General features: G+C 44.6%; 1 protein-coding gene across 2 annotated transcripts in view; it reads right to left on the bottom strand.

The window, feature by feature from the left end:
- The window catches only part of CAMSAP2 (calmodulin regulated spectrin associated protein family member 2), a 132,651-nt gene that overhangs the window by 92,877 nt on the left and 12,260 nt on the right, over positions 1-27,514 (bottom strand). For both annotated transcript variants that reach the window (XM_077276666.1, XM_077276667.1), the window contains exon 2: positions 6,149-6,408. In XM_077276666.1, coding sequence (XP_077132781.1) covers positions 6,149-6,408 — 260 coding nt within the window. The remainder of the gene's footprint in view (positions 1-6,148; positions 6,409-27,514) is intronic.

Below are 27,514 nucleotides of genomic sequence, written 5' to 3'. Positions count from 1 at the left end.
CTGGTGCCTCTGGAGTCCCTCGAACCTCAAGGTGTAGGATCCCTCAAAGGCTTGCTGTGGTGCATTTACCTACTATTCAGCCACCCCTAAACAGTTTTCACAGCAGAAACGGTTGCAGTGGGCCCAGACATACATGAAGAATAATTTCCAAACAGTTGTTTACTGATGAGTGTTGAGCAACCCTGGATGGTCCAGATGGATGGAGTAGTGGATGGTTGGTGGATGGCCACCATGTCCCAACAAGGCTGCGACATCAGCAAGGAGGTGGAGGAGTCATGTTTTGGGTCGGAATCATGGGGAAACAGCTGGTAAGGCCCCCTTAAGGTTCCTGAAGGTGTGAAAATGACCTCTGCAAAGAATATAGGGTTTCTGAAGGACAACTTTCTTCAGGAGCAAAATCATCTTCATGCATGACAATGCACCATCTCATGCTGCAAAGAAAACCTCTGAGTCATTGGCTGCTATGGGCATAAAAGGAGATAAACTCATGGTGTGGCCACCATCTTCCCCTGACCACAACCCTATAGAGAACCTTTGGAGTATCACCAAGCAAAATATCTATGAGGGTGGGAGGCAGTTCACATCAAAACAGCAGCTCTGGGAGGCTATTCTGACTTCATGCAAAGAAATACAAGCAGAAACTCTCCAAAAACTCACAAGTTCAATGGATGCAAGAATTGTGAAGGTGAGATCAAAGAAGGGTTCCCATGTTAACATTTAACTTAGCCTGTTAGGATGTTTTGGCGTTAAATAGCTTTTTTGTTCAGTGAATGCAACGTCCTAATGCTGCAAATTCCACAAATTAGCATATTCAGTTCTTTAAAACACCAAATGTTTCGAAATTCTACTGTGCCTAATAATTTGGAACAGTGCATTTTGAGTTTTTATTCATTTTGGAGATTATACTGTTATAATTGGGATGTTTCTTCAATAAAATTCAATGTATACTCTAACGGGTGATGACTTTTATTAGACTGACTGTGATTTGCACTGGCCATTTAGGAAAATCCGAGAAAAATATAATTTACATAATAATTTGGAACATGGAGTAGATGTACTACCCTGGCTCCATACTTAGGATTCACCCATTGTTTCTGACTGCAGGCTAGAGGCGGAGGTATAATCGCTATTCATAGACCACTTCCAGCAGCTGTATTAGGCTTTTAGTTTGGAGCTTACATCTCACATTTCATCAAATTTTTTCCTGTCAAAATATCATTTATAGGCTCAGTCAGGCGCCATTACAAAAAGAAGCCACAACACAAGTCACCACAGGCTAAAGCCCGGCACATACACAACATGGCTGTCGGCAGAACAATGCCTTGGCCAATCATGCGGCCTTCTCTCCCATTCACAGAAGAGCTCGTTCGTCCGGGTGTTCCCATGTGCTCTATAAGAGTGCTATCTCTGGCGGTGGCTCATCTCCAGGAAAACAAAATGTATTGGCAGTCTGAAATCAGATATGTTGCAACAATATCTTCATTGACAAATTATCTGGGGCTCCATACACATTACAGGCAGGGCTGTGGAGTCGGTAAGCAACACCTCCGACCCCACAGCACTGGTCACTACTGAGCATGTACATAAAGTGCAGCACAGGTTCGTCTCACCTCCGACCCCACAGCACTGGTCACTACTGAGCATGTACATAAAGTGCAGCACAGATTCATCTCACCTCCGACCCCACAGCACTGGTCACTACTGAGCATGTACATAAAGTGCAGCACAGATTCATCTCACCTCCGACCCCACAGCACTGGTCACTACGGAGCGTGTACATAAAGTGCAGCACAGGTTCGTCTCACCTCCGACCCCACAGCACTGGTCACTACTGAGCATGTACATAAAGTGCAGCACAGGTTCGTCTCACCTCCGACCCCACAGCACTGGTCACTACTGAGCATGTACATAAAGTGCAGCACAGATTCATCTCAGCTAAAAGCCCAAATCCTTAGATTAGGAACAGAACAGACATTTATAGGACATTTCACAACTTTCCCAAATTCCTATGAAAACCTTTACAGCACATCCTGCACTGTACTACTATACCCAATTAATTATATATTTTTCGGTCCATTTTATACCAACTCCACCAAAATGGACACTGACTCCACAGCCCTGATTACAGTGTTGCCTGAACACGTTGATGTCGGCAGACATTAGCTTAATGTGTGGGTGGGGAAATAATTTGAAAACTTAACACATGCAAATATAACGTAAGGACAACTTTTGGGAGTAAGTTGTATTGTCACTTGACCCGGTCATCTAATGGCTGTAGGGTGCAGTTGTGTGTGTCCAAGGGACATAACAGCACTATTAGAGAGGTTTTCCGGTTTCAAAAAACACCAGCCCCCTGGCGGCAGTTGGGTTAAAAAAAAACAAAAAAAACTGCTCTTCACCCACACTCCTTGTATCCAATGTTGAGTTGGCACCGCTGCTCCAAGTGTCTGCAGCGCTCATGTCACATTGACAACGCTGCAGCCAATCAATGAGCTTAGCGATTTGGAGCAGATTGAGCAGTCAACTCGAGCAGAAGGCACTGATCCCAGTCATTGGCTGCAGTCCTGTCAATTATGTTAGCGCTGCAGACGAACACCCGGAGCAGCAGAGACTCACTGCTAAACCTGGGGAGGGCGAGGAAAGGACAGGTTTTCTTTTAAAAATAAACTCTAGGTAGGGAACAGGGGCTTTCTGAAACAAGAAAGTCCATTTCATACTGTGAAAGCGCCACACAACGGGGGCAGCGGATGCAGTTTTTCAACTAATCCGCTGCCCCATTGTGAGCTCCGGGGAGGAGGGGGAAGAGTTCCGGCCACACATGCGCTGTCGGAAATGCTGGACACGATGCACCAAAAAACGTTACATGCGTTTTTTTGTGCCGACGGTCCGACGCAACCATCGCACGACGGATGCGACGTGTGGCAATGCGTCGCTAATGTTAGTCTATGGAGAAAAAACGCATCCTGCAAGCAATTTTGCAAGATGCGTTTTTTCTCCAAAACGACGAACTGCGACGTGCGTCGTACGACGCTAGTGTGAAAGTAGCCTTACACAGCTGGGGACATTTATAAGATTATCTCAGCACAGGAACATTTTTATTTTAAAACATCCAATTGTGGAACTTATTATTATTTCAAGGTCTAGTCATTAAAATGAACGTTGGGAAGGGACAACCACTAAGTCTCTAGGAGCATCTCCCAGACTATACCTCTGCCAGAAGACCGAAATGCATCCCTCTTTAAAGATACGCAAAGAAATATGTTGCTCCAAGTATATAAAGAAAAACATACACCGCATAACAGTCTCTATATAGAATGGTTTTGTCTACTACACTATTGCTTATCACAAAAAATAAGAAAAAAAATGAAAAAACCCTGCATGCCAAGTCATACTGGCAAGTAAAAACCAAAGAAAGAAACATAATGATTAAATACCCTGCAGTAAAATAAATAAATAAATAAATAAATAAATAAATATAGTGCATGAAAATAAAATCCAGTACTAACCGTATGTACTCGAGTATAAGCGGAGATTTTCAGCCCATTTTTTTGGGTTGAAAGTGCCCCTCTCGGCTTATACTCGAGTCATTATTCCTGGGGGTCGGCGGGGGGAGTGGCAGCTGTCACATCATACTCACCTGCTCCCGGCACGTCTCTGCATGTCCCTGCTTCTTCGGCGCCCGCAACTTCTTCCGGTGTTCAGCGGTCACGTGGTACCGCTCATTAAAGTAATGAATATGGAGGCATATTTATTACTTTAATGAGTGGTACGATATGATCGCTGAACACAGGAAGAAGTTGCGGGAGCCGAAGATCACCTGTCAGTGGGAAGCTGCCAGGGACCACGCCGGGAGCAAGTGAGTATAATGGGGACTGGAGAGTGAGTATTGCACGATATTCACCTGTCCCGCGTTCCACCGCTGGGCGCCTCTGTGTCTTCTGCGTCCTCTGCCTGTGAGGTTCAGGTCAGAGGGCGCGATTAGTGTGCGCCGCCCTCTGCCTGAACAGTCACTGCGGAGGACGCGGAAGACACAGAGGCGCCCAGCGGTGGAACGCGGACAGGTGAAAATTGCAAGTGCCGGGGGCCTGCTGAGGACAAGAGGTGAGTATGTGATTTTTGTTTTTTATCGCAGCAGCAAATATGGGGCAAATGTTTCTATGGAGCATCTTATGAGGGCCATAATCAACCTATGCAGCATTATATGAGGCATATTTTCTATGAAGCATCTTATGGGGCCCATCATAAACTTTATGGGGCATATTTTATTATAGAGCAAAAACACGTAATCTACTGATGTCTCAATTAATTTTACTTTTATTGGTATCTATTTTTATTTTTGACATTTACCAGTAGCTGCTGCATTTCCCACCCTAAGCTTATACATTAAGTTTTCCCAGTTTTTTGTGTCAAAATTAGGGGTCCCGGCTTATACTCGGGTCGGCTTATACTCGAGTATATATGGTAGTTAAAATGTTTTTGGATTAAAAAGAAAAAAAAATTAAATAAAATCGAAAAGTTATCCCACCACTTCACGGTGACCGTAACTGGGACAGTCCTAACTAATATTAACCCCTGTCTGACCTCAGACAGGATAGTACGTCAGAATTCAGAATCCCCGCTTTGATGTGGGCTCCGGCGGTGAGCCCGCATCAAAACCGGGACTTGTCAGCTGTTTTGTATAGCTGACATGTTCCCGCAATAGCGGCGGGTGGAATCGCGATCCACCCGCCGCTATTAACTAGTTAAATGCCGCTGTCAAATGCTGACAGGGGCATTTAACTAGCGTTTCCGGCCATCAGGCCGGAAATGCATGCATCGCTGACCCCCGTTACGTGATCGGGGGTCAGCGATGTGTCGGCATGACAAACAGAAGTCTATTGAAGACCTCTATGGTTGTTGATGCCGGATTGCTGTGAGCGTCACCCTGTGGTCGGCGCTCATACCAATGCAGCAATTCTACTACATAGGAGCGATTTGAGCATCACTCCTATATAGCAGAGCCGATCAGGCTATGCCAGCTTTTAGCCTCCCATGGAGGCTATCAAAGATGGCAAAAGTAAAAAAAAAAAAAAAAAGAAAGTTTAAAAAAAAATAAAAAAAAAATATATATATAAAAGTTTAAATCACCCCCTTTTAGCCCCATTCAAAATAAAACAAACAAACAAAAAAAAATCAAACCTAAACATATTTGGTATCGCCGGGTTCAGAATTGCCTGATCTATCAATAAAAACAAAGGATTAACCTGATCGCTATACGGCGTAGCAAGAAAAAAAAATTCGAAACACCAGAATTACGTTTTTTTTTTTTTGGTCGCCGTGACATTGCATTAAAATGCAATAACGGGCGATCAAAAGAACGTATCTGCACCAAAATGGTATCAATAAGAATGTCAGCTCGGCACACAAAAAATAAGCCCTCACCCAATCCTAGATCACGAAAAAAAAAATAACAGACATGTTTGGTGTCTATGAACTCGTAATGACCTGGAGAATCATAATATCAGGTCAGTTTTAGCATTTATTGAACCTATTAAAAAAGCCAAACGAAAAAACAAGTGTGGGATTGCACTTTCTTTGCAATTTCACCGCATTTGGAATTTTTTTCCTGTTTTCTAATACAGGACATGCTAAAACCAATGATGTTTATCAAAAGTAACACTCGTTCCGCAAAAAATAAGCCCTCACATGGCCATATTGATGGAAAAATAAAAAAAAGTTATGGCTCTGGGAAGGAGGGGAGCGAAAAACAAAAACTGAAAAAAGCTGGGGTCATGAAGGGGTTAAAAACCTTTCCGTTTATCAAGTGACATGCATGTAGAGAAAGGTTTTTAATATTAGAGTTAGGACTGTCCCAACTACGGTCACATTGAAGTGGTGGGATGGCTTTTGTATTATTTTTTTTTTTAATAAAAAAACATGTTAACTAAGTAGAGTATATTATTTTCATGCACTATGCTCTTTATTTACTGTAGAGCATTTGATCTTTATGTTTGTCTGTTTTTTTTCTGTCAGTGGGCAGTGAACGTGCGCTTACACGCTGCATGCGCACCCGTTTTTATCCCAGTTCATTGCTTTGGGGGTTTTTCATACTGACATGTAGTCTGCCAAAGGAGCACTCAGATATTGCAAACAGCTTTATGTCTCTTACCATCTGAATAGGCTTTTTCCTTAGGTCTCTCTCAGTCACCAGCTTTTCATGGTCGGTCACATACAGCCCGCGCTGCGCCAAGGCTTGGATGACAGCATCGTGCCCCAGAAGAGGTTTGGCCGTATCACTCTTCAGAATAAGGCTCCCAGCGCGACAGTACAAGTCTGCAGACAGAAGAAGGTTCACCACGGGCGGCTTCATGTGCTCCTGGTCATACTGGTCCGTATAGAAAGGCTCCTGAAGCTCCTCTGGGATGTTCTCTAAAGGCGATAAAAAACACCAAGATATTTAGTCTAGAACCAGCACATACTGGGCCACGATAACAAAAATACTTAATGTTCATCTTACATAGCATTCATCTCATTTTATAGAACTTTTCATTGGGAAAATAAAACTAGTGAATTCATGAACAATTTATTATCTTAAAAAGGAACCAGTCGCCACAATTTCACCATCCTAAAAATATTTATATGCGCATGTATCTCTTTCAATCTTTCCAACACAAGCCCAGCAATACCTTTCCATAGCCGGTCCGTTCCTCAGAAATCAGCATTTGATTGGTCACTCCAGCTCTATCTCCCAACCAGCGCTGCCTCCTCCTGCTTGGCTGACAGCCTCTGTGCTTTGTGACTTCTGGCAAAGGAGCCGTCAGTCAAACAGCAGGAGGTGGCAATGGGCAGGGAATAGAGCTGGAGTGACAGAAGCTTCAGATCTATTAACTCGTTTGGATATCCATTCAAACCCTGACTTTTCAGTATTGGAGGAACGGACTGGCTATGTAAATGTATTATTGGACGAGTCATTAAAAGAGCTACATGTACGTATCAGTAGTTTGGGGGTGAAATCCAGATGACAGATTGCCTTGAATCAAATCATATTGTCTAGTAAGCCATTAAAGGGAACCTGTCACCCCCAAAATAGAAGGTGAGCTAAGCCCATTCTGTAATGCTGTAGATAAGCCTCCGATGTATCTTGAAAGATGGGAAAAAGAGGTTATATTATACTCACCCAGGGGCGGTCCCAGTCCAGTCCGATAGGCATCGTGGTCCGGTCTGGCGCCTCCCATCTTCTTACGATGACGTCCTCTTCTTGTATTCACGCTCCGGCGCAGGCGTACTTTGTCTGACCTGTTGAGCACAGAGCAAAGTCCTGCAGAGCGCAGGCGCCGGGCCTCTCTGACCTTTCCCGCACTGCAGTACTTTGCTCTGCCCTCAACAGGGCAGACAAAGTATGCCTGCGCAGGAGCCGCAGCCTGAAGACAAGAGGACGTCATCGTAAGAAGATGGGAGGCTCCGGACCGGACCGCAACACCTATCGGACCGCACCGCAGCAGGACCGCACCGCAGCAGGACCGCCCCCAGGTGAGTATAATATAACCTCTTTTTCTCATGTTTCAGGATACATCGGGGGCTTATCTACAGCGTTACAGAATGCTGTAGATAAGCCCCTGAAGCTGGTGGGCTTAGGTCACCTTCTATTTTGGGGGTGACAGGTTCCCTTTAAAGGAATCTGTAATAGAAATCTTACACTAGTCCTACCTGTCTGCCTCATATTAATGTTCTTGTTGTGGAGAAATGTTATCTTCTGTCTGTATGCTAATGATTCATTCCAGGCTCTGGGGCATGTGGTGCCTAGAAGAAATCTTGGCCTCTTCTCCTCAGAACATCTTATCATAGTGCACACGGAAGGTCACAGTGACTCGCCGGCTCCTGCATCGAAGATCCATTCCAGGATCGTCTGTGCAGCCCCGGAGCCTGGAAGAAATCATTAGCGTACAGACAGAATAGAAGGTTTCTCAACAACAAGACCATTAATATGAGGCAGACAGGTAGGACTAGTGTAACATTTCTATCACCCGTATGCCCATATTAATAGGTCATACATGTCCAGGGGTGACTGATTCCCTTTAACAGGCTACATTGGGTTAAGCTTGCAGTATGACGATCACATGATCACTCCCTGCACACATATACATAGACAAAGTCAAAACTTATACAGGTCAGAAAATGTCCTTGAGTGGGTGTCAGGGTCCATACCAAGCCTGATTAATGTCCTACAGCCATATATTACTGCTGGTCTTTTACTGTCTGTAGCTTAGCATGAAGAGTGTACAGTGCAGGATCCGACCGCACAGGTTACAGCTGTTATCCCTCCCCCATCAGCCAGATGTAACAGTGCAAGCAGCGAAACACTACACATACAGACAGTTCAGTGGATGCTTTGGTCATCAAAAAATAAGTAATGAACAACCCCTTTATCAGCATTTCAGATAACAATTTCCTAAAAATGTACAGTACTTTATTTAAGCAGTTTTCTATTTGTGTGTGCAGGCCCTGGAAAGGAGAACTTACAACGTAGGTCTTTATTAATCATATTTTCAAAGTTATTAGAAATCTCTGGGCTTTTCCGTTACAGACAAGTGCGTCACCAAGACCAGAATTTTAGGGAAGTGTTAGAAAACAGTATATTTGCCCAAATAAAAACCTGAATAATTTGGTCAGCTGCAAAAAAAAAAAACATTTCTAAGATTAGCTACGGTACTGAATTTCTGACAAAAATACAGAAACAATTATCAATTGCTATAAGGTTATCCATAAACTACACACAAGAGACGTCTCTCTCTTTCAGATGGAAATAAACTGCTCAAAAGTTCCACCTATAAGAGGTAGACATCCCCATAAGTCAATATCCAACCAGTTAAAGCCAATCTGTCAGTAGGCCTTTGATATGGAACCAGACAAAAGCATAATGTAGCAGCTGAGACACAGATATCACTTATTAGGCTGTGTACTGTTTCCATAGAATGAAGGTTTTCTCACCAGGACATGATCACTGCCTGGACTGATGTTACCTCTAGTCCTGATCTAACTCCACCCTCTCCTGTGATAAGCAGCTCACTGTCCATAGACAATGTAGAGAGACCGCTGTGATGTGAGACGGCACACCTTTCTCAGCTTTAACACATGCTATATCTAAATACTCTGATAGTCCCACAACTGCTGCACCCGCTAAACTAAGTACATTGCTGGAATCAGGGTCTCTTTCCCAACATTATGCTGCTCTCAGATGAGGTAGCAAAACCTGGTAAGATACCCTTCAACAAACTCCCATTACCTCAACTAGTTCCATCCTTGCAATATTAGCGATAACTGCAATGAAACCTAAAGTTTGAGGTGTAAAGCAGAGTTTGGGGCTGTGAATAAACTAGTAAGAGTTATTTTATCCTATTGCTGACCACAATAATAATAATTGTATTTCCACAGTGACAACATATTCCGCAGCATGTTACAATTAAGAGAGGACATGTACAGACAAGACATAACCGTAACACATAGTTCACCAGGTACAGGAGGAGTGAGGGTCCTGCTCGGAAGCTTACACTCTATAAGAAATAGGGGGACACAATAGGTAGAACGTGCTGTTATATACGGTCCGGCCATCATTATAATAGATAGGGTATTCATATAAAGCTGCAGGATCCGTCTGAGTGCAGTTACCGGGTGCAGCATGGAGGATGTGGAGACAGATAAATAGGAGGGAGCAGATTATGAAAAAAATGTAGAAAGAGGGACCAGAGGAGAGCTACATTAGTGAAACTAGATGACAGGTTTGTCTAAAGAAATGTGTTTTTAAAGCATGCCTAAATATGTTGGGGATAGGTATTAACCAAATTGTTGGGGTAGTGCATTCCAGAAAACTGGCACAGCACAAGAGAAGTCCTGAAAACAGAATTAGGTGGTTCGGATTATGGAGGGTGCGAGTCTTAGATCAGTTGAGGAGAGGATAGGAGAGTACGGGCAGGGTGATAGATGAGATATAGGGTGGTGTAGAACTGTGGAGAGCTTTGTGGGTGACAGAGATACATCTGTATTGTATTATGTAGCGGATGAGCAACCAGTGTAAGGGTAAGTTCACACAGGGTGTTTTTTGCTGCTTTTTTATGCTAATTTTCAACTGCATTTTTACAGTACCAGCAAAGCCTATGAGATTTCAGAAATCTCATGCACACACATTGGTTTGTTGTGTCATCAGTATTTTGCTAAAGCTCACAGCTGCAGACTGGTATTCTCAGGCTGGTAAGGGGCCATGGATATAGGCCCCCCAGCCTAAAAATAGCAGCCTGCAGCTGCCCAGAAAAGGTGCATCTATTAGATGCGCCAATTCAGGCGCTTTGCCCGATTCTTCCCACTTGCCCTGTAGCGGTGGCAAGCGGGGTAATGAGGGGTTAATGTCACCTTCCTATTGTAAGCTGACATTAAGCCGGCTTAGTAATGGAGATGTGTCAATAAGACACCTATCCATTACTATTCCTATAGCAGTTAAAGGGTTAAATAAACACACACACAGTAAGGGTACCGTCACACAGTGCCATTTTCATCGCTACGATGGCACGATTCGTGACGTTGCAGCGTCGTATAAGTATCGCTCCAGCGTCGTATACTGCGGTCACACGTTGCAATACACGGCGCTGGAGCGATAATTTCATGACGTATTTGCGATGTAGAAGCCGTTGGTTACTGTGCGCACATCGTATACAACCTGTGTCACACAATGCAATCATGCCGCCACAGCGGGACACTAGACGACGAAAGAAAGTTTCAAACGATCTGCTACGACGTACGATTCTCAGCGGGGATCCGGATCGCAGTAGCGTGTCAGACACAGCGATATCATAAATGCATCGCTGGAACGTCTCGAATCGTGCCGTTGTAGCGATCAAAATTGCACTGTGCGACAGTACCCTAAGAAAAGTCTTTTAATGAAATAAAACGCCACACAGTTTTGCAATCTTTTTATTGTTCTGCCATTCCAAGCGAAGCCATCGATGTTCTGTAATAAAAATAAAATAAAAAAGGAAAAGTATACTCCCTGATCTGTCGTAGACCGATATTAACAAGTGTCCCATGCAGTACCTGGGGGAGATAAAGTTTACAACCAGGAGCGCTGCTAATGTGACCGCTCCCGGCTGTAAGCCACTGGGGAATGAATGAGACGGAGCGGGGGCAGGCTCAGTAACGAGCGGTGACGGCACTGAGCCTGCGCTCCCTCACTGCCTGACCTGAGGTAACCTCTGCACTGTGGGAAAATGCCAGGGAAGAGGATACCGCAGGTAATGTATCTATCTATTCTATCAATCTATCTATTAATTCTATCTATCTACAGGAAGTTGGTTTTCTTTGTCTGTGTGCACTCAACTTGATTGGCATGCACAAAGAAAAAAAAAACGCATGAAAAAATGCACCAACAACGCACCTAAACCTGCGTTTTTGGCGCAGCTTATTTCCTGCCAAGATGATCAGATTTTGTTGCAGAAAAAAAAAAACCCAGAAAAAATGTCCTGTGTGAACTTACCCTAATAACTGGCACATGGCGGGGGCATCACAGAAATACGACCCTGGCTGCTGCATTCAGGAAGGATTGGAAAGGAGAAAGTTTACAGGGAGACTGATCAGTAGAGTTGCAGTAGTCCAGGCAAGAAGAGCAATAGTAAGGCTATGTTCACATGTTGAGTTTTTTGCTGTTTTTTTAAGCTGTATTTTACAGTCCCGGCAAAGCCTGTGAGATTATAGAAATCTCATGCACACATTGTTTTCCTGACTGATTTGGAAAACAGCTGCATTTTTGCAAAGTGCAGCATGTCACGTCTTTCAGTGTTTTTTTTCACCCATAGAAAGTAATGGATAAGCGCAAAAATGCAGCAAATAATGCAGGTATCAGATTTTGCTGCATTTTGGTGAAAAAATCATAAGGAAGTTGCATCATGTTTTTTGGGGGGGCACTAAACTCTTTCAGCATGCACAAGAGACCATAAAGACGCAGAAAAAAAAAACAGCAAAAACTCAGCAAGACTGCTTTTTGTAAGCAGCTACTCTACTGCCAAGAGAGCGTGGTTTGCCTGCAGAAAAAAAACCCAGCAAAAATGCAACGTGTACACATAGCCTAAGAGTTTCTGAAGCTTCAAAAGGTCGGATTCGGAAAATGTTTTTAAGATGCAGGTAACATGAGTGAGTGATTGGAAATGGGGGAAATAATAGAAAGTTCTGTGTCAAATATGACCACAAGACAGTCGGAGTGCTACTTTGGAGTTATGGTTGAATCACCGGAGGTAACTGCAATATCGGGCATAGGTAGGATTGTAGTGGGAGGAAACATGGGAAGCTCAGTTTTGGAGAGATTCAGTTTCAAATAGAGGGAGGACATGATGTTAGAGACAGCGGACAGACAAGACCTGGTATTTTTCATTAACGTAGGGGTAAGTCAGGAGAAGAGCTGTATAGTTGGGGGTCATCAGCATAGAGATGGTACTAAAAAACAAATCTGCTGATCATTTATCCACTAGGAGCGGTGGATAGAGATAAGAGGAGAGGGCCTAGGACTGAACCCTGAGGAACTCAGATAGTAAGGGGAAGATTAGAGGAGTAAAGGTACCGTCACATTAAGCGACGCTGCAGCGATCTAGACAACGATGCCGATCGCTGCAGCGTCGCTGTTTGGTCGCTGGAGAGCTGTCACACAGACAGCTCTCCAGCGACCAACGATCCCGAAGTCCCCGGGTAACCAGGGTAAACATCGGGTTACTAAGCGCAGGGCCGCGCTTAGTAACCCGAAGTTTACCCTGGTTACCATTGTAAAAGTAAAAAAAAAAACACTACATACTTACATTCCTGTCGCGTCCCTCGCCTTCAGCTTCCCTGCACTGTGTAAGCGCTGGCCGGAAAGCAGAGCGGTGACGTCACCGCTGTGCCCTGCTTTACGGCCGGCCGGCGCTGACACTGGGGGACGCAGGGAAGCTGACGCTGAGGGACGCGACAGGAATGTAAGTATGTAGTGTTTTTTTTTTTTACTTAACAATGGTAACCAGGGTAAACATCGGGTTACTAAGCGCGGCCCTGCGCTTAGTAACCTGATGTTTACCCTGGTTACCAGTGAAGACATCGCTGGATCGGTGTCACACACACCGATCCAGCGATGTCAGCGGGTGATCCAGCGACAAAATAAGGTGCTGGCCTTCTAGCTCTGACCAATGATGTCACAGCAGGATCCTGATCGCTGCTGCGTGTCAAACACAACGATATCGCTATCCAGGACGCTGCAAGATCGCTATCGTTATCGTTGTTAAGTCGTTCAGTGTGAAGGTACCTTAAGAGCAGGCAAAAGATACAGTGAAGGAGCGGTCAGAGATAGGAGGAGAACCAGTAGAACAGTGTCCTTGAGGCCAATAGAGCAGGTGGAGGAGCTGGTGATCCACAATGTCGAATGCTGCAGAGAGATCCAGGAGAATCAGCAGGGAGCAGTGACCATTAGATTTTGCCGTTAATAGATAAGAGACTTAAAGGGAACCTGTCACCCCCAAAATCGAAGGTGAGCTAGGCCTTAAGGTACCAATACACTAAACGACTTACCAACGATCACGACCAGCGATACGACCTGGCCGTGATCGTTGGTAAGTCGTTGTGTGGTCGCTGGGGAGCTGTCACACAGACAGCTCTCTCCAGTGACCAACGATCAGGGGAACTACTTCGGCATCGTTGAAACTGTCTTCAACGATGCCGAAGTCCCCCTGCAGCACCCGGGTAACCAGGGTAAACATCGGGTTACTAAGTGCAGGGCCGCTCTTAGTAACCCAATATTTACCCTGGTTACAAGTGAACGCATCGCTGGATCGGTGTCACACACATCGATCCAGCGATGACAGCGGGTGATCAGCGACGAAATAAAGTTCTGGACTTCTAGCTCCGACCAGCGATATCACAGCGGGATCCAGATCGCTGCTGCGTGTCAAACACAACAAGATCGCTATCCAGGACGCTGCAACGTCACGGATCGTCGTCGTTCTCGCTGCAAAGTCACTTAGTGTGAAGGTACCTTAAGCCCACCAGCATCAGGGGCTTATCTACAGCATTCTGTAATGCTGCAGATAAGCCCCCACCCCCGATGTATCCTGAAAGATGGGAAAAAGAGGTTAGATTGTACTCAGTCCGATCTGATGGGCGTCGTCCATCGTACCGGGACCACCCTGGGTGAGTATAATCTAACCTCTTTTTCTCATCTTTCAGGATACATCGGGGGTGGGGGCTTATCTGCAGCATTACAGAATGCTATAGATAAGCCTCTGATGCTGGTGGGCTTAGCTCACCTTCGATTTTGGGGGTGACAGGTTCCCTTTAAGAGAGGGAAGTTTCAGTAGAGTGGAAAGAGTGAAAACCAGATTGTAGAGGGTCAAAAAGAAAGTGATCAGGAAGACAGTGGATTAGAGAAAGTGGACCAAGCGTTCCAGGAGTTTAGGGAATATTAGAAACAGGTCTGTAGTTGGAAGCGCAGTTCTGGTTGAGGGATTTTTTTTTTTTATTTAAGTAAAAGGGTAATGGCAGAGTGTTTGAATGAAGAGGAAAAGATACCAGAGGAACTAATATTTTTGTTAGGTGAGTAGGGACAACTGGTGAGAGAGCCTGGAGGAGATGTGAGGAAATAGGGTCACTGGAGCAGGTTGTAGGGTGAGAAAAAGCAAAAAGCCTGATAACTTTTTCTGTGAAAAATGATCTTGAGGTGCATGAGGGGAGGGGATCCAGGCTCTGAGCGTATTGTGCAAAAATGTCCTGATGGACATGGTTGATTCTGTCTAGGAAATAAGTAGCCAGCTCGTTAGTGCTGAGGTTGGCGACGGGGGACTGCACTTTAGGGCTCATTAGGGAAAGTTTCAAAGCGTCGTTTTGCATTGTCTGCTAGTGATGTGATCAGGGTGGTACAGTAGACTTGTTTGGTCAGATGGAGAGCAGATTTATACGTTTTCAGCATGAATTTATAGAGGATGCTTGCAGCATGTGCCAGGGTTGCCGTTGTCAGGTCTTTCTGCCTGTAGTAGGTGCGGCTTCATCCAGGGCACTTTGCAATGTGTTATAATGTGACAATGCCGAGTCTGGACAGGAGCGGTAGGAGATGAGGGCAAAGATAACTGTAAATTGTTCAGAAGCTGCCGCGTATTGATGGCACGTACATTCCTGTATGTGTGGCAAGTGGGGGTGTCCAGAGTGGGGCGACAGTTACTGACAGAAGGAATGGAGGTTGTGGTCACAGCCCAGGAGAGGGGAGTTTGTAAAGTCATACACTGAGCAGAGCCAGGAGAAGATCAGGCCCAAAGTATTCTTAGGTAACATTCTTAAGATCCCAGAGAAACACTTGCAGAATCATTATATCACCTCTATCGCTACGGTCCCAAGAGCAGGTCCTAATATTCCAGTGCTGTCAATTCATATCGACACCTCCAGTCTGTGGGAGATGTACAGTTAGATCCCTATCCCTACACTGAAGGGGGCACTTTATATGGACAAACTTCATCATAGAGGCTCATCCTATGTCCTATTACCCTTCAAACCATAATCTCCGTGACTAGCCATAAAGAGATCATTTCTTTCTGGCAGGAATTTAATTAATTGGATAAATAATTTGATTGACTTATTCTGAATAATGTCTTGAAATCCTGAATATTTTTCTTTATAGGAGGAAGGAATAAGTGTGATTTGCACAGAGGCTTTCACAGTAATTACACATATCTGTCACTGCAGATTAGCCGGCATTACACGGCTCCTGGCTGTGAGGAACTCATCTGACTCATTCATTGCAGAAGAATCTCAGCACATATTTCCCTCTCCACTTCATCTCCCATGGTCATGTCTACACTGTCAGAAGTGAGGGAATCGGACATGTTCGAACATGAGCTTCAACCTGGGCTCCACAACTCAGGTTTTACTGTGCCCTTAAATTAAAATTTCAGCAAGTAAATACTTCCAGCACTGGATAGAATGTAGGGAATTAATACTGAATTGATTTTATGGCTCCTCCAGGGCGTCACAGCCCCAGGACATGCAGACCCCACAATTTAGGCTTTGTTCACATCTGCATTGGAGCCTCGGCAGACGATTCAGCTATAATAGCTCAGCATGATGGAAACCAGACAGACCCACAGACATTTTTTTGCATTTCAGTTACTTTCTAGAAGGGAACAGAAATAGGAAATTACATGATAACAGAGCCTAGCCCCAAAATTCCCAAAGAACTGTTGGACATTCTAACAAATCTTGCAATAAGAATATTTTTGACAAAGCAAGAACTTCTGCTGAACATGATTTATCCAAGGAAATGAAACCTTGGATAAGTTAAAAGGAATCTGTCAGCAGGTTGTGATATGTAATCTTAAAGCAGCATGACGTAGGGACAGCAGCCCTGTATTTGCTGCAGATGTAGCAGTGCTCAAATGGTGCTCTGTGTATAACCCCGCCCACACTCCTGATTGGCAGCTTCCTCTGTACACTGTGGATTGTCAGCGGCCAATCAGTAGTGGGGATAGAAATAGACAGATTAGTCTGACTGCTGTGCACGTGAGCCCTAGTCCTGTAGTTATAGTCTTCTCATGGTAAAACCCTGATTGTATTGAAACTACAGCCTAGTAAGTGATACATCCCTGTAATCAGGCTCTCTGCCTCTACATTATGCTTCTCTTGGATTAATTACCAAAAAGGTGCTGACAGATTCCCTTAAAAATCCATTCTATACAGCACTTTTTAACTCTCACGTCAATGCTTTTGACACCAATAGCCAGACCAAGAACTATGGACACGAAGCCAATAAACATCAGGTAGATTCTGGATCTTAGATTACACAAAATAAATAAACTATGTATTCTAATATCTTAGTATTCAAAAGATGATATCAAGAAGGACCATATTCCCACTCTTTTGCATTTGTTTGTACAGGGCACCTGAGGATTCAAGCAGCCCTGATATGATTGACATCACACAGTCCAAGATAACTCCGGCGGCTTAGGGTGCATGCGCAGATAAAGCCAGGGCTGGTACATCTCACAAGCTTGGAGCTAAATTACTTATCTTCTATGGATAGAAGCAGAAATGCAGGACTCCTCATAGGCCTAGGACCACCCATATGACTTCATGGGTAGTATACCTACACTGCATGTTATATTAGGAGGCAATTTTTATACATAATGCTAAAACTGACACTTTTACATGATCAGTTTTAGAAACTATTGAGCAGTATAACATGCTATTGGTTTAGTGATTGAAAAACTAGTTATAGATTTCTTTGCACATTTTTTGTATTGTTCACTTACTTCCTAAATGTTAAATTAAAGGGAACCTGTCAGTATACTTTATGTCTTATATCTGTTGCTGCCTTCCCGTGTATTCAGAATTTACTATACAAATGGGGCACTTAGAGCTCTGGGTATTACAGCCTCCCAAGGTTGTTTCCACCACCCAGCACCAGCTTCTCAAGCTTGATTGATAGCTCACTGTCTGTAAGATATGAGGCATTGTGTCATCAGACAGTCAGCTATCAAGATAAAGAGCCTGGTGCTGGGCGGAGAAACAACCTTGGAAGACAGTTGTTCCTTAAGGTACCTTCACACGAAGCGACGCTGCAGCGATAGCGACAACGATGCCGATCGCTGCAGCATCGCTGTTTGATCGCTGGAGAGCTGTCACACAGACCGCTCTCCAGCGACCAACGATGCCGAGGTCCCCGGGTAACCAGGGTAAACATCGGGTTGCTAAGCGCAGGGCCGCGCTTAGTAACCCGATGTTTACCCTGGTTACCAGCGTAAAAGTAAAAAAACAAACAGTACATGCTCACCTGCGCGTCCCCCAGCGTCTGCTTCCTGACACTGACTGAGTGAGCTCCGGCCCTAACAGCACAGCGGTGACGTCACCGCTGTGCTTTCACTTTCACTTTAGGGCCGGCGCTCAGTAAGTGTCAGGAAGCAGACGCTGGGGGACGCGCAGGTGAGCATGTACTGTTTGTTTTTTTTACTTTTACGCTGGTAACCAGGGTAAACATCGGGTTACTAAGCGCGGCCCTGCGATAAAACAGTGCATAGCACTCGGACCAGTATTCATATGGGGCAGCTCACATCAGCGCTTATTTTATCGGCCGTTTACAACGTGCAAGTGAAATCGCAGCATGCTGCTATTGGCACCGACACTTGGCCGAGTCTCGGCTCACTCGCACCAATATAAGCCTAAGTGAGATATCATCCGAGTGATGTGCAATATACGCTGACCCCGGCAATGGAGGAGATGGAGAAATTCATTTCTCCGCAGCTGTGCTCCGATCCTCTCTGTGCGAGAGGCTCGGAGCACAGACGCATTACACTTGGCTCCCGCTCGCAGCAGAGCAGGAGCCAAGGGTCATTAGTATATCGCATCCGATGCTCTCACAATGTATGCCATACGCTAGTGTGACCCCGGCCTTAGGGCGAGTATATTTGGCCTGCGACGCCAGACAGGGTTATTATAATGTATGGAGGACTATGTGGGGCCCATTATACAGTATGGAGGTCTATATAGGGCCCATTATACTGTATGGAGGACAATGGGGAGCCATTATACAATATGGAGCACTATGTGGGGAAGCTAAACTGTACGGAGCACTACATGGGGCCATTATACTGTATGAAGCACTACATGGGCTATTATACTGTATGGAGCACTATGTGGGGCCATTATACTGAATAGAAGGTAACGAAAGCCCATTAAACTGTATGAAAGGCAATGAAGGGCCCATTATACTGTATGGAGGACTGTGGGATCATTATACTGTGTGGAAGACTATTTGGTGCTCATTATACTGTATGGAGGACTTTGAGGGGTCCATTATACCAAGTGGTAATTACAGTTGGGGAATTATACTATAATGGGGTCAGCATACTGTGGAGGGTACTGTGGAGGTATCTTACTGTGTTTGGAAGGCACTTTTGTTTGCATCATACTTTATAATCTGTATTATGCAAGTTTATTTTTATCGTTTGTTATTACTTATTTAAATTAGGCCATTGGGGCCATATGCTTTGTATTGCTCTTACATAACATATATTATATTATTCCAATATGCTGAGATCTATTAATTAAAATGTACTTTGTTTGTAGAACAACCCCTTTATGTTTGTTTCCATATAAAAAAAAGTTAATCACTATATCTGATAAGGAAAAACTTCAATTGTCGTTGTTTTAATAAATAGCAAGGTTGGCCTGTGACTTTGTGCAACTTTTAATTTTGGTCGTCTGTGTATTTGAGATTGACATCCCCGAGTTAGAAGATCTGGGTCAGGGACCAAAGCCAGGGACAAGACTGGTCCAGTGCTACGTTCGGCTGGCTCTTTCCAGTGCGAGATATCTGTCAGGCTACAGTGGTGCCCGACTGAATTTTCTAAGTAGATTTTCTCTGACATACACCATAGCATTTCAGAGATTAAATATATCTAGCTGCAATAGAGCAGCATGAGGATGGGGTTAAAAAATTATTTTTTTAATTTTTTGTTTCATTAAAAATTCTGCACTACTTGCCCTTTTGTTTTCCTGCACAGTCAACGTTGATGTAATCTGAGGTCATAAATCAATTGAGTTTAAAAAAAAAAAAAAAAAACAAAAAAAAAAAACATGGATTCTCCATCAACACATTCTGCAGCCAGCAAAAGACCGTGGAGCTCAGAGGCTATAGAAGATAAATGGTGCAACATTTTTAACAAAATAATTACAAAAATTATGATTTTTAGCCCCAAATAAAAGTATTTAAGAAAAAAACCTTGAGGGTATGTGCACACTCTGCGGATTTTGCTGCGGATCCGCAGCGTTTCCGCAGCTGCGGATCCGCAGCGGTCTCCCATGCATTTACAGTACCATGTAATGCTATGGGAAATGAAATCCGCAGTGCACATGCTGCGGAAAAAAAACGCGCGGAAACGCAGCGGTTTATTTTCCGCAGCATGTCAATTCTTTGTGCGGAATCCGCAGCGGTTTTTCACCTGCTCCAATAGGAAACTGCAGGTGAAAAACCGCAGCGGAAACCGCAATAAAAACCGCTATAAATCTGCAGTAAAAACCGCAGCGGTTTTGCACTGCGGATTTATCAAAACTGCTGCGGAAAAATCCGCAATGGAATCCGCAGCGTGTGAACATGGCCTTAAAAGAGAACCTATCACCAGGAACAATGCTTTTAACCTGCAGATTAACAGCTATGCTGCTGTCCGGCGCCTGTACGCAGCCGAATGCTATGTGTAGGCGCCGGGCAGCATCACAAGGCCGGGATCACACTTCCAAGAAACTCGCATGAGTCTCAGCCGCCGGCACTCGGAACCGGAGAAAGCGGCTGCATGTATTTCTATGCCGCTGAGCGCTCCGGCATTGAGATGCGAGACTTGTGCGAGTTTCTCGCAAGTGTGATCCCGGCCTAGTGCTACTAACCTGCAGCTTAACCCCATATCTGCAGGTTAACAGCATTGTTCCTGGTGAGATTCCCTTTAATTATATGTTCATCAATGTGAAAGCAATTGTTTAGAGATACATAATTGATTACCGGTAATTACTGCCTCACTGCATGATGGCTGGCTTTTATTTTATTTTTTTACTTCCATTAGGGTGGATATACACACAGTGGAAATTTCCACAAAGGATTTGTCAGCAACAAATCTGCAGCAAATTGCCTGTCACGTGGTCAGATTCTGTAATATGCTACGTCTGAATCCACTCATCGTTGACTACAGCTGGAGTACAGTGCCTGCAGGGAGCCTGCGGTGGTCTGAATTCTGCCTCGTCTTATCACAGGTCCTGACTGCTGCTCTCTCCATCATCCTGGAGCTCCACAGATTCATATCTCACAGCTTGTGCCGCTCTGTCTTGCAGATACAGTCCTAGCTGTGCAAACGTCTGCTCATACAACTAGGGGGGCACTTAAAGGGAAGGTGCCACCAGTTTTCTTGTAGTTTGTTTTTTGTGAAATTAAGCTTAAAGGGAACCTGTCACCACGTTTTTGGAAGATGGGATAAAAATAGCGTTAAATAGGGGCAGAGGTGGGCGTTACATTAGTGTGTGTGTTATGCGTTTATTACCCACCTAAGTTGCCGAAATAACTTTGCAAAGTCTCCGTTTTCGCCTGTCAATCAGGCTAGTCTGGTCAGATGGGCGTTGTCTTCCCCCAGATTTTGCGTAGTTTTCCGTTGGTGGCGTAGTGGTGTGCGCATGCCCAAGGTCCCGAATCCTCTTCCAGGGGATTTAAAATAGCGCGGTGTTCGTTATTGCATTGGTGATCGGTGGGCGCGGCCATCTTCCTTTGGCCGCGCGTGCGCAGAAGCGGCGCTCTGCTGGCCGCGGCTTCAGGAAAATGGCCGCCGCGATGCCGCGCGTGCGCAGATGGATATCGCGGCGGCCATTTTCCTGAAGCCGCGGCCAGCAGAGCGCCGCTTCTGCGCACGCGCGGCCAAAGGAAGATGGCCGCGCCCACCGATCACCAATGCAATAACGAACACCGCGCTATTTTAAATCCCCTGGAAGAGGATTCGGGACCTTGGGCATGCGCACACCACTACGCCACCAACGGAAAACTACGCAAAATCTGGGGGAAGACAACGCCCATCTGACCAGACTAGCCTGATTGACAGGCGAAAACGGAGACTTTGCAAAGTTATTTCGGCAACTTAGGTGGGTAATAAACGCATAACACACACACTAATGTAACGCCCACCTCTGCCCCTATTTAACGCTTTTTTTTTATCCCATCTTCCAAAAACGTGGTGACAGGTTCCCTTTAAAATAGTAAATAATGTATAATTGCATAATAGTATTAATGCAATGTTTGCACTGTTTGCAAACATTTCTATATGAAAATTATTATATATTTTATTACAAATATATATATCTACTATATAATTGTCTAAGGGTCACTTCCGTCTTTCTTTCTGTCTGTCCTTCTGTCTGTCTGTCACGGATATTCATATGCGTATGCAGCATCAATAGTAAAAAGATCTAATGTTACAAATAACAATAATAATAAAAAAAAAAAAAAAAAAAAAAAAAGGTAATTCTCACTTTCCAAAGTCGCGGCTGTCCTCGGCAGTGCAAGCGGCAGGTTCCGGTGCCAAGGATGCTATGCGAGAAGGACCTGCCATGACGTCATGGTCATGTGACCGCGACGTCATCACAGGGCCTGCGCTCATACCAACCCTGGGACCGGAAGCTGCCGCATGCACCGCACACAGGCGCCAGGACTTCAAGGGGCCTTCGGAAGGTGAATATATGTTTATTTTTTATTTTAAGTCTTTTTTAACCACGCATATAGTGCCCATATTGCTATATACTACGTAAGCTGTGTTACATACAGCGTGGGCTGTGTTATATACTACATCTCTGTGCTATATACTACGTAGCTGTGCAATATACTATGTGGCTGTGTCGGTTCTGTAATATACTACGTCGACTGTGCAATATACTACGTGGCTCCGTTATATACTACGTAGCTATGCAATATACTACGTGGCTCTGCTATATACTACGTCGCTGACCAATATACTACATAGCTGTGCAATACACTACGTAGCTGTGCAATACACTACGTGGCTATGTTATATACTACGTGGCTCTGCTATATACTACATGGCTGACCAATATACTACGTGCCTGTGCAATACACTACGTAGCTGTGCAATACACTACGTGGCTATGTTATATACTATGTGGCTGTTATATACTACGTAGCTCTGCTATATACTACGTACGCTGTGTTACATACTACGTAGCTCTGTTATATACTACGTCACTGTGTTATATACTACGTGGCTGTGCAATATACTACGTGGCTGTGCAATATACTACGTGGCTATGTTATATACTACGTGGCTCTGCTATATACTACGTGGCTGACCAATATACTACATACCTGTGCAATACACTACGTGGCTGTGTTATATACTACGTAGCTATGTTATATACTACGTTGGTTGTGTTATATACTACGTCACTGCGCAATTAAGTACGTAGCCTGTGCTATATACTACCTACATATTCTAGAATACCCGATACTTTAGAATCGGGCCACCATCTAGTATATACAGTACAGACCAAAAGTTTGGACACACCTTCTCATTTAAAGATTTTTCTGTATTTTCATGACTATGAAAATTGTACATTCACACTGAAGGCATCAAAACTATGAATGAACACATGTGGAATTATATACTTAACAAAAAAGTGTGAAACAACTGAAATTATGTCTTATATTCTAGGTTCTTCAAAGTAGCCACCTTTTGCTTTGATGACTGCTTTGCACACTCTTGGCATTCTCTTGATGAGTTTCAAGAGGTAGTCACCGGGAATGGTCTTCCAACAATCTTGAAGGAGTTCCCAGAGATGCTTAGCACTTGTTGGCCCTTTTGTCTTCACTCTGCAGTCCAGCTCACCCCAAACCATCTCGATTGGGTTCAGGTCTGGTGACTGTGGAGGCCAGGTCATCTGGCGTAGCACCCCATCACTCTCCTTCTTGGAGGTGTGTTTGGGGTCATTGTCCTGTTGAAAAATAAATGATGGTCCAACTAAACTCAAACCGGATGGAATAGCTTCAAGATGCTGTGGTATCCATGCTGGTTCAGTATGCCTTCAATTTTGAATAAATCCCCAACAATGTCACCAGCAAAGCACCCCCACACCATCACACCTCCTCCTCCATGCTTCACGGTGGGAACCAGGCATGTAGAGTCCCATCCGTTCACCTTTTCTGCGTCGCACAAAGACACGGTGGTTGGAACCAAAGATCTCAAATTTGGACTCATCAAACCAAAGCACAGATTTCCACTGATCTAATGTCCATTCATTGTGTTCTTTAGCCTAAACACGTCTCTTCTGTTTGTTTCCTGTCCTTAGCAGTGGTTTCCTAGCAGCTATTTTACCATGAAGGCCTGCTGCATAAAGTCTCCTCTTAACAGTTGTTGTAGAGATGTGTCTGCTGCTAGAACTCTGTGTGGCATTGAACTGGTCTCTAATTTGAGCTACTGTTAACCTGCGATTTCTGAGGCTGGTGACTCGGATAAACTTATCCTCAGAAGCAGAGGTGACCCTTGGTCTTCCTTTTGTGGGGCGGTCCTCATGTGAGCCAGTTTCTTTGTAGCGCTTGATGGTTTTTGCCACTGAACTTGGGGACACTTTCAAAGTTTTCCCAATTTTTCGGACTGACTGACCTTCATTTCCTAAAGCAATGATGGCCACTCGTTTTTCTTTACTTAGAATTTGTATTATGGCAAGAAAAATGCAGCGAACAGTCTATTCAGTAGGACTATCAGCTGTGTATCCCCCAGACTTCTGCACAACACAACTGATGCTCTCAACCCTTTATAAGGCAAGAAATCCCACTTATTAAAGGGACACTGTCACCTGAATTTGGAGGGAACAATCTTTAGACCTAGGGGCGGGGTTTTCGGGTGTTTGATGCACCCTTTCCTTACCCGCCGGCTGCATGCTGGCTGCAATATTGGATTGAAGTTCATTCTCTGTCCTCCGTAGTACATGCCTGCACAAGGCAATGTGCAGTCATGTACTACGAAGGACAGAGAATGAACTTCAATCCAATATTGCAGCCAGCCGGCGGGTAAGGAAAGGGTACATCAAACACCCGAAAACCCCGCCCCTAGGTCTAAAGATTGTTCCCTCCAAATTCAGGTGACAGTGTCCCTTTAAACCTGACAGGACACACCTGTGAAGTGAAAACCATTGCCGGTGACTACCTCTTGAAGCTCATCAAGAGAATGCCAAGAGTGTGCAAAGCAGTCATCAAAGGAAACGGTGGCTACTTTGAAGATCCTAGAATATAAGACACTAGATGGTGGCCCGATTCTAATGCATCGGGTATTCTAGAATATGTATGTCCACGTAGTATATTGCACAGCCCACGTAGTATATTGCACAGCCCACGTAGTATATTGCCCAGCCACGTAGTATATTGCCCAGCCACGTAGTATATTGCCCAGTGACGTTGTATATTGCCCAGTGACGTAGTATATTGCCCAGCCACGTAGTATATTGCCCAGTGACGTACTATATTGCCCAGTGACGTACTATATTGCACAGTGACGTAGTATACAGCACAGAGCAACATAGTATATTGCCCAGCCAGGTAGTATATTGGGCAGTCACGTAGTATATTGCCCAGCTATGTATGTCACAGGTTAAAAAAATAAACATATACTCACCTTCCGCAGGCGCGTTGTAGTTCTGTCGCCTGTGTGGGGTGCAGGCGGCAGCTTCCAGTCCCAGGGTGTGAAGACGTCGCGGTCACGTGACCGTGACGTCATGGAAGGTCCTTCTCCCAGACCATCCTTACCACCGGAACGTGCCGCTTGCATGTACCGGTCACCGGAGCATCGCGAGGAGTGGGAAAGGCGGCGGAAGGTGAGTATATAATGATTTTTTATTTTTTTTTATTATTTTTAACATTAGATGTTTTTACTATTGACGCTGCATAGGCTGCGTCAATAGTAAAAACTTGGTCACACAGGGTTAATAGCGGCGGTAACGGAGTGAGTTACCCGCGGCATAACGCGGTCCGTTACCGCTGGCATTAACCCTGTGTGAGCCGTGACTGCGGGGAGTATAGACTGCAGGGGAGTAGGGAGGGACTAATCGGACTGTGGCCGTCGCTGATTGGTCGCGGCAGCCATGACAGGTAGCTGGCGCGACCAATCAGCGACTTGGATTCCATGACAGACAGAGGCCGCGACCAATGAATATCCGTGACAGACAGACAGACAGACAGAAAGACAGACAGACGGAAGTGACCCTTAGACAATTATATATATACTAGATTGTGGCCCGATTCTAACGCATTGGGTATTCTAGAAGATGCATGTCCCCGTAGTATATGGACAATGATGATTCCAGAATTCGCGGCAGACTGTGCCCGTCGCTGATTGGTTGAGGCAACCTTTATGACATCATCGTCGCCATGGCAACCATTATGACATCTACGTCGATACTGTGCCCTTCGCTGATTGGTCGAGGCGAATTCGCGGCAGACTGTGCCCGTCGCTGATTGGTCGAGGCAACCTTTATGACATCATTGTCGCCATGCTGTGCCCGTCGCTGATTGGTCGAGGCCTGGCGGCCTCGACCAATCAGAGACGCGGGATTTCCAGGACAGACAGACAGAAAAACCCTTAGACAAGTATATATATATATATATATATATATATATATATATATATATATATATATATATATATATATATTTTCAGTTGTTTCACACTCTTTTGTTAAGTATATAATTCCACATGTGTTAATTCATAGTTTTGATGCCTTCAGTGTGAATGTACAATTTTCATAGTCATGAAAATACAGAAAAATCTTTAAATGAGAAGGTGTGTCCAAACTTTTGGTCTGCACTGTATATGTATATATGTCAAAATTGGAACAGCATCCAATATTACCACAGTTCTCGTGCAGCGCTTCCCAAACCAATGATCCAATGGCTTCCAATAATAAGAATAATAAAAGAAAACAACACAAAGAAATGAAAAAAAGTGGGCTTTAATATCTGAACGGCGTGGCATCGTTTCGGATATGGTATCCTTTTTCAAGCAATTTCTTTGTGCTGTTTTCCTTTTTGTATATTATATATATGCACACACACACACACACACACACACACACACACACACACACACACACACACACTACTAGGGGGAGCATTTTCCGTTTTAGACCTCGAGCAGCTATAGTGAGACTTACCAGCTTTACTGTTAGCTGGAGAATTGGGGCAGTAACTGCAGACATCACCATTTCCCTCCCCTTTTGGGTGGTCTAGTATCCCTGGGGCAGAATGAAGAGCAGCATCACAGGGCAGCGCCATTTTGTGTGTGACTGCCCTGTGATCTGCTATCACCAGCAGTTACTGCATCAGAAGCACAGCTTGTTTACAAAGGAGCAGAACACAGTGGACCGGATGAAGAGTGAAGACATGTGGTGTATATGGAGCAGCATTATCTGAGCAGAGCTGTCTGTGACTCATCCTTCTGTAAGATAAGAAGGAGATCCAGGTCTGCAGTGAATGGCCAGGCATTGTGGAGGGAGGGGATACATTGGTATGGCTGAGAGAGACTGATGGGAGAGAGAGAGACATGTAGAATGATGAGTGAGACACATATGGAGTGTGATGAGAGTGATGGAATAGCAGGCGTGAGACACTTGGGCTATATGCACACATTGCGGATTTTGATGCTTTTTCGCAGCGTTTTTGGATGCGTGGAATTGCATCAAATCTGCAGTGTAGTGCACAACCAATGTTAGTCAACGGGAAATTGATAATTATTGTGCACATGCTGCAGAAAAATACACGTGGATTTGCAGGGTTTTATTTTCCGCAGCATGTCAATTCCTTTTGCGGATCTGCAGCGTTTCTGCACCCATTGACTACCATTGAGTTAGGCAAATCCGCAGAAAAGCTGCAGGTTTAAAAATCTGTGGTTTTGCTGCGGAGTTGCGTGCGATAAATGCTGCAGATAAGGAGGAGGAAAAGTGTATGCGGAGACTGTGTGAGCTG

The sequence above is a fragment of the Ranitomeya variabilis genome, chromosome 8 (assembly GCF_051348905.1).
Source record: "Ranitomeya variabilis isolate aRanVar5 chromosome 8, aRanVar5.hap1, whole genome shotgun sequence".
In the NCBI taxonomy this organism is placed as follows: Eukaryota; Metazoa; Chordata; class Amphibia; order Anura; family Dendrobatidae; genus Ranitomeya; species Ranitomeya variabilis.
The sequence above is the reverse complement of the archived record's forward strand: the minus strand, read 5'-3'. Positions and strand labels throughout refer to the sequence as shown.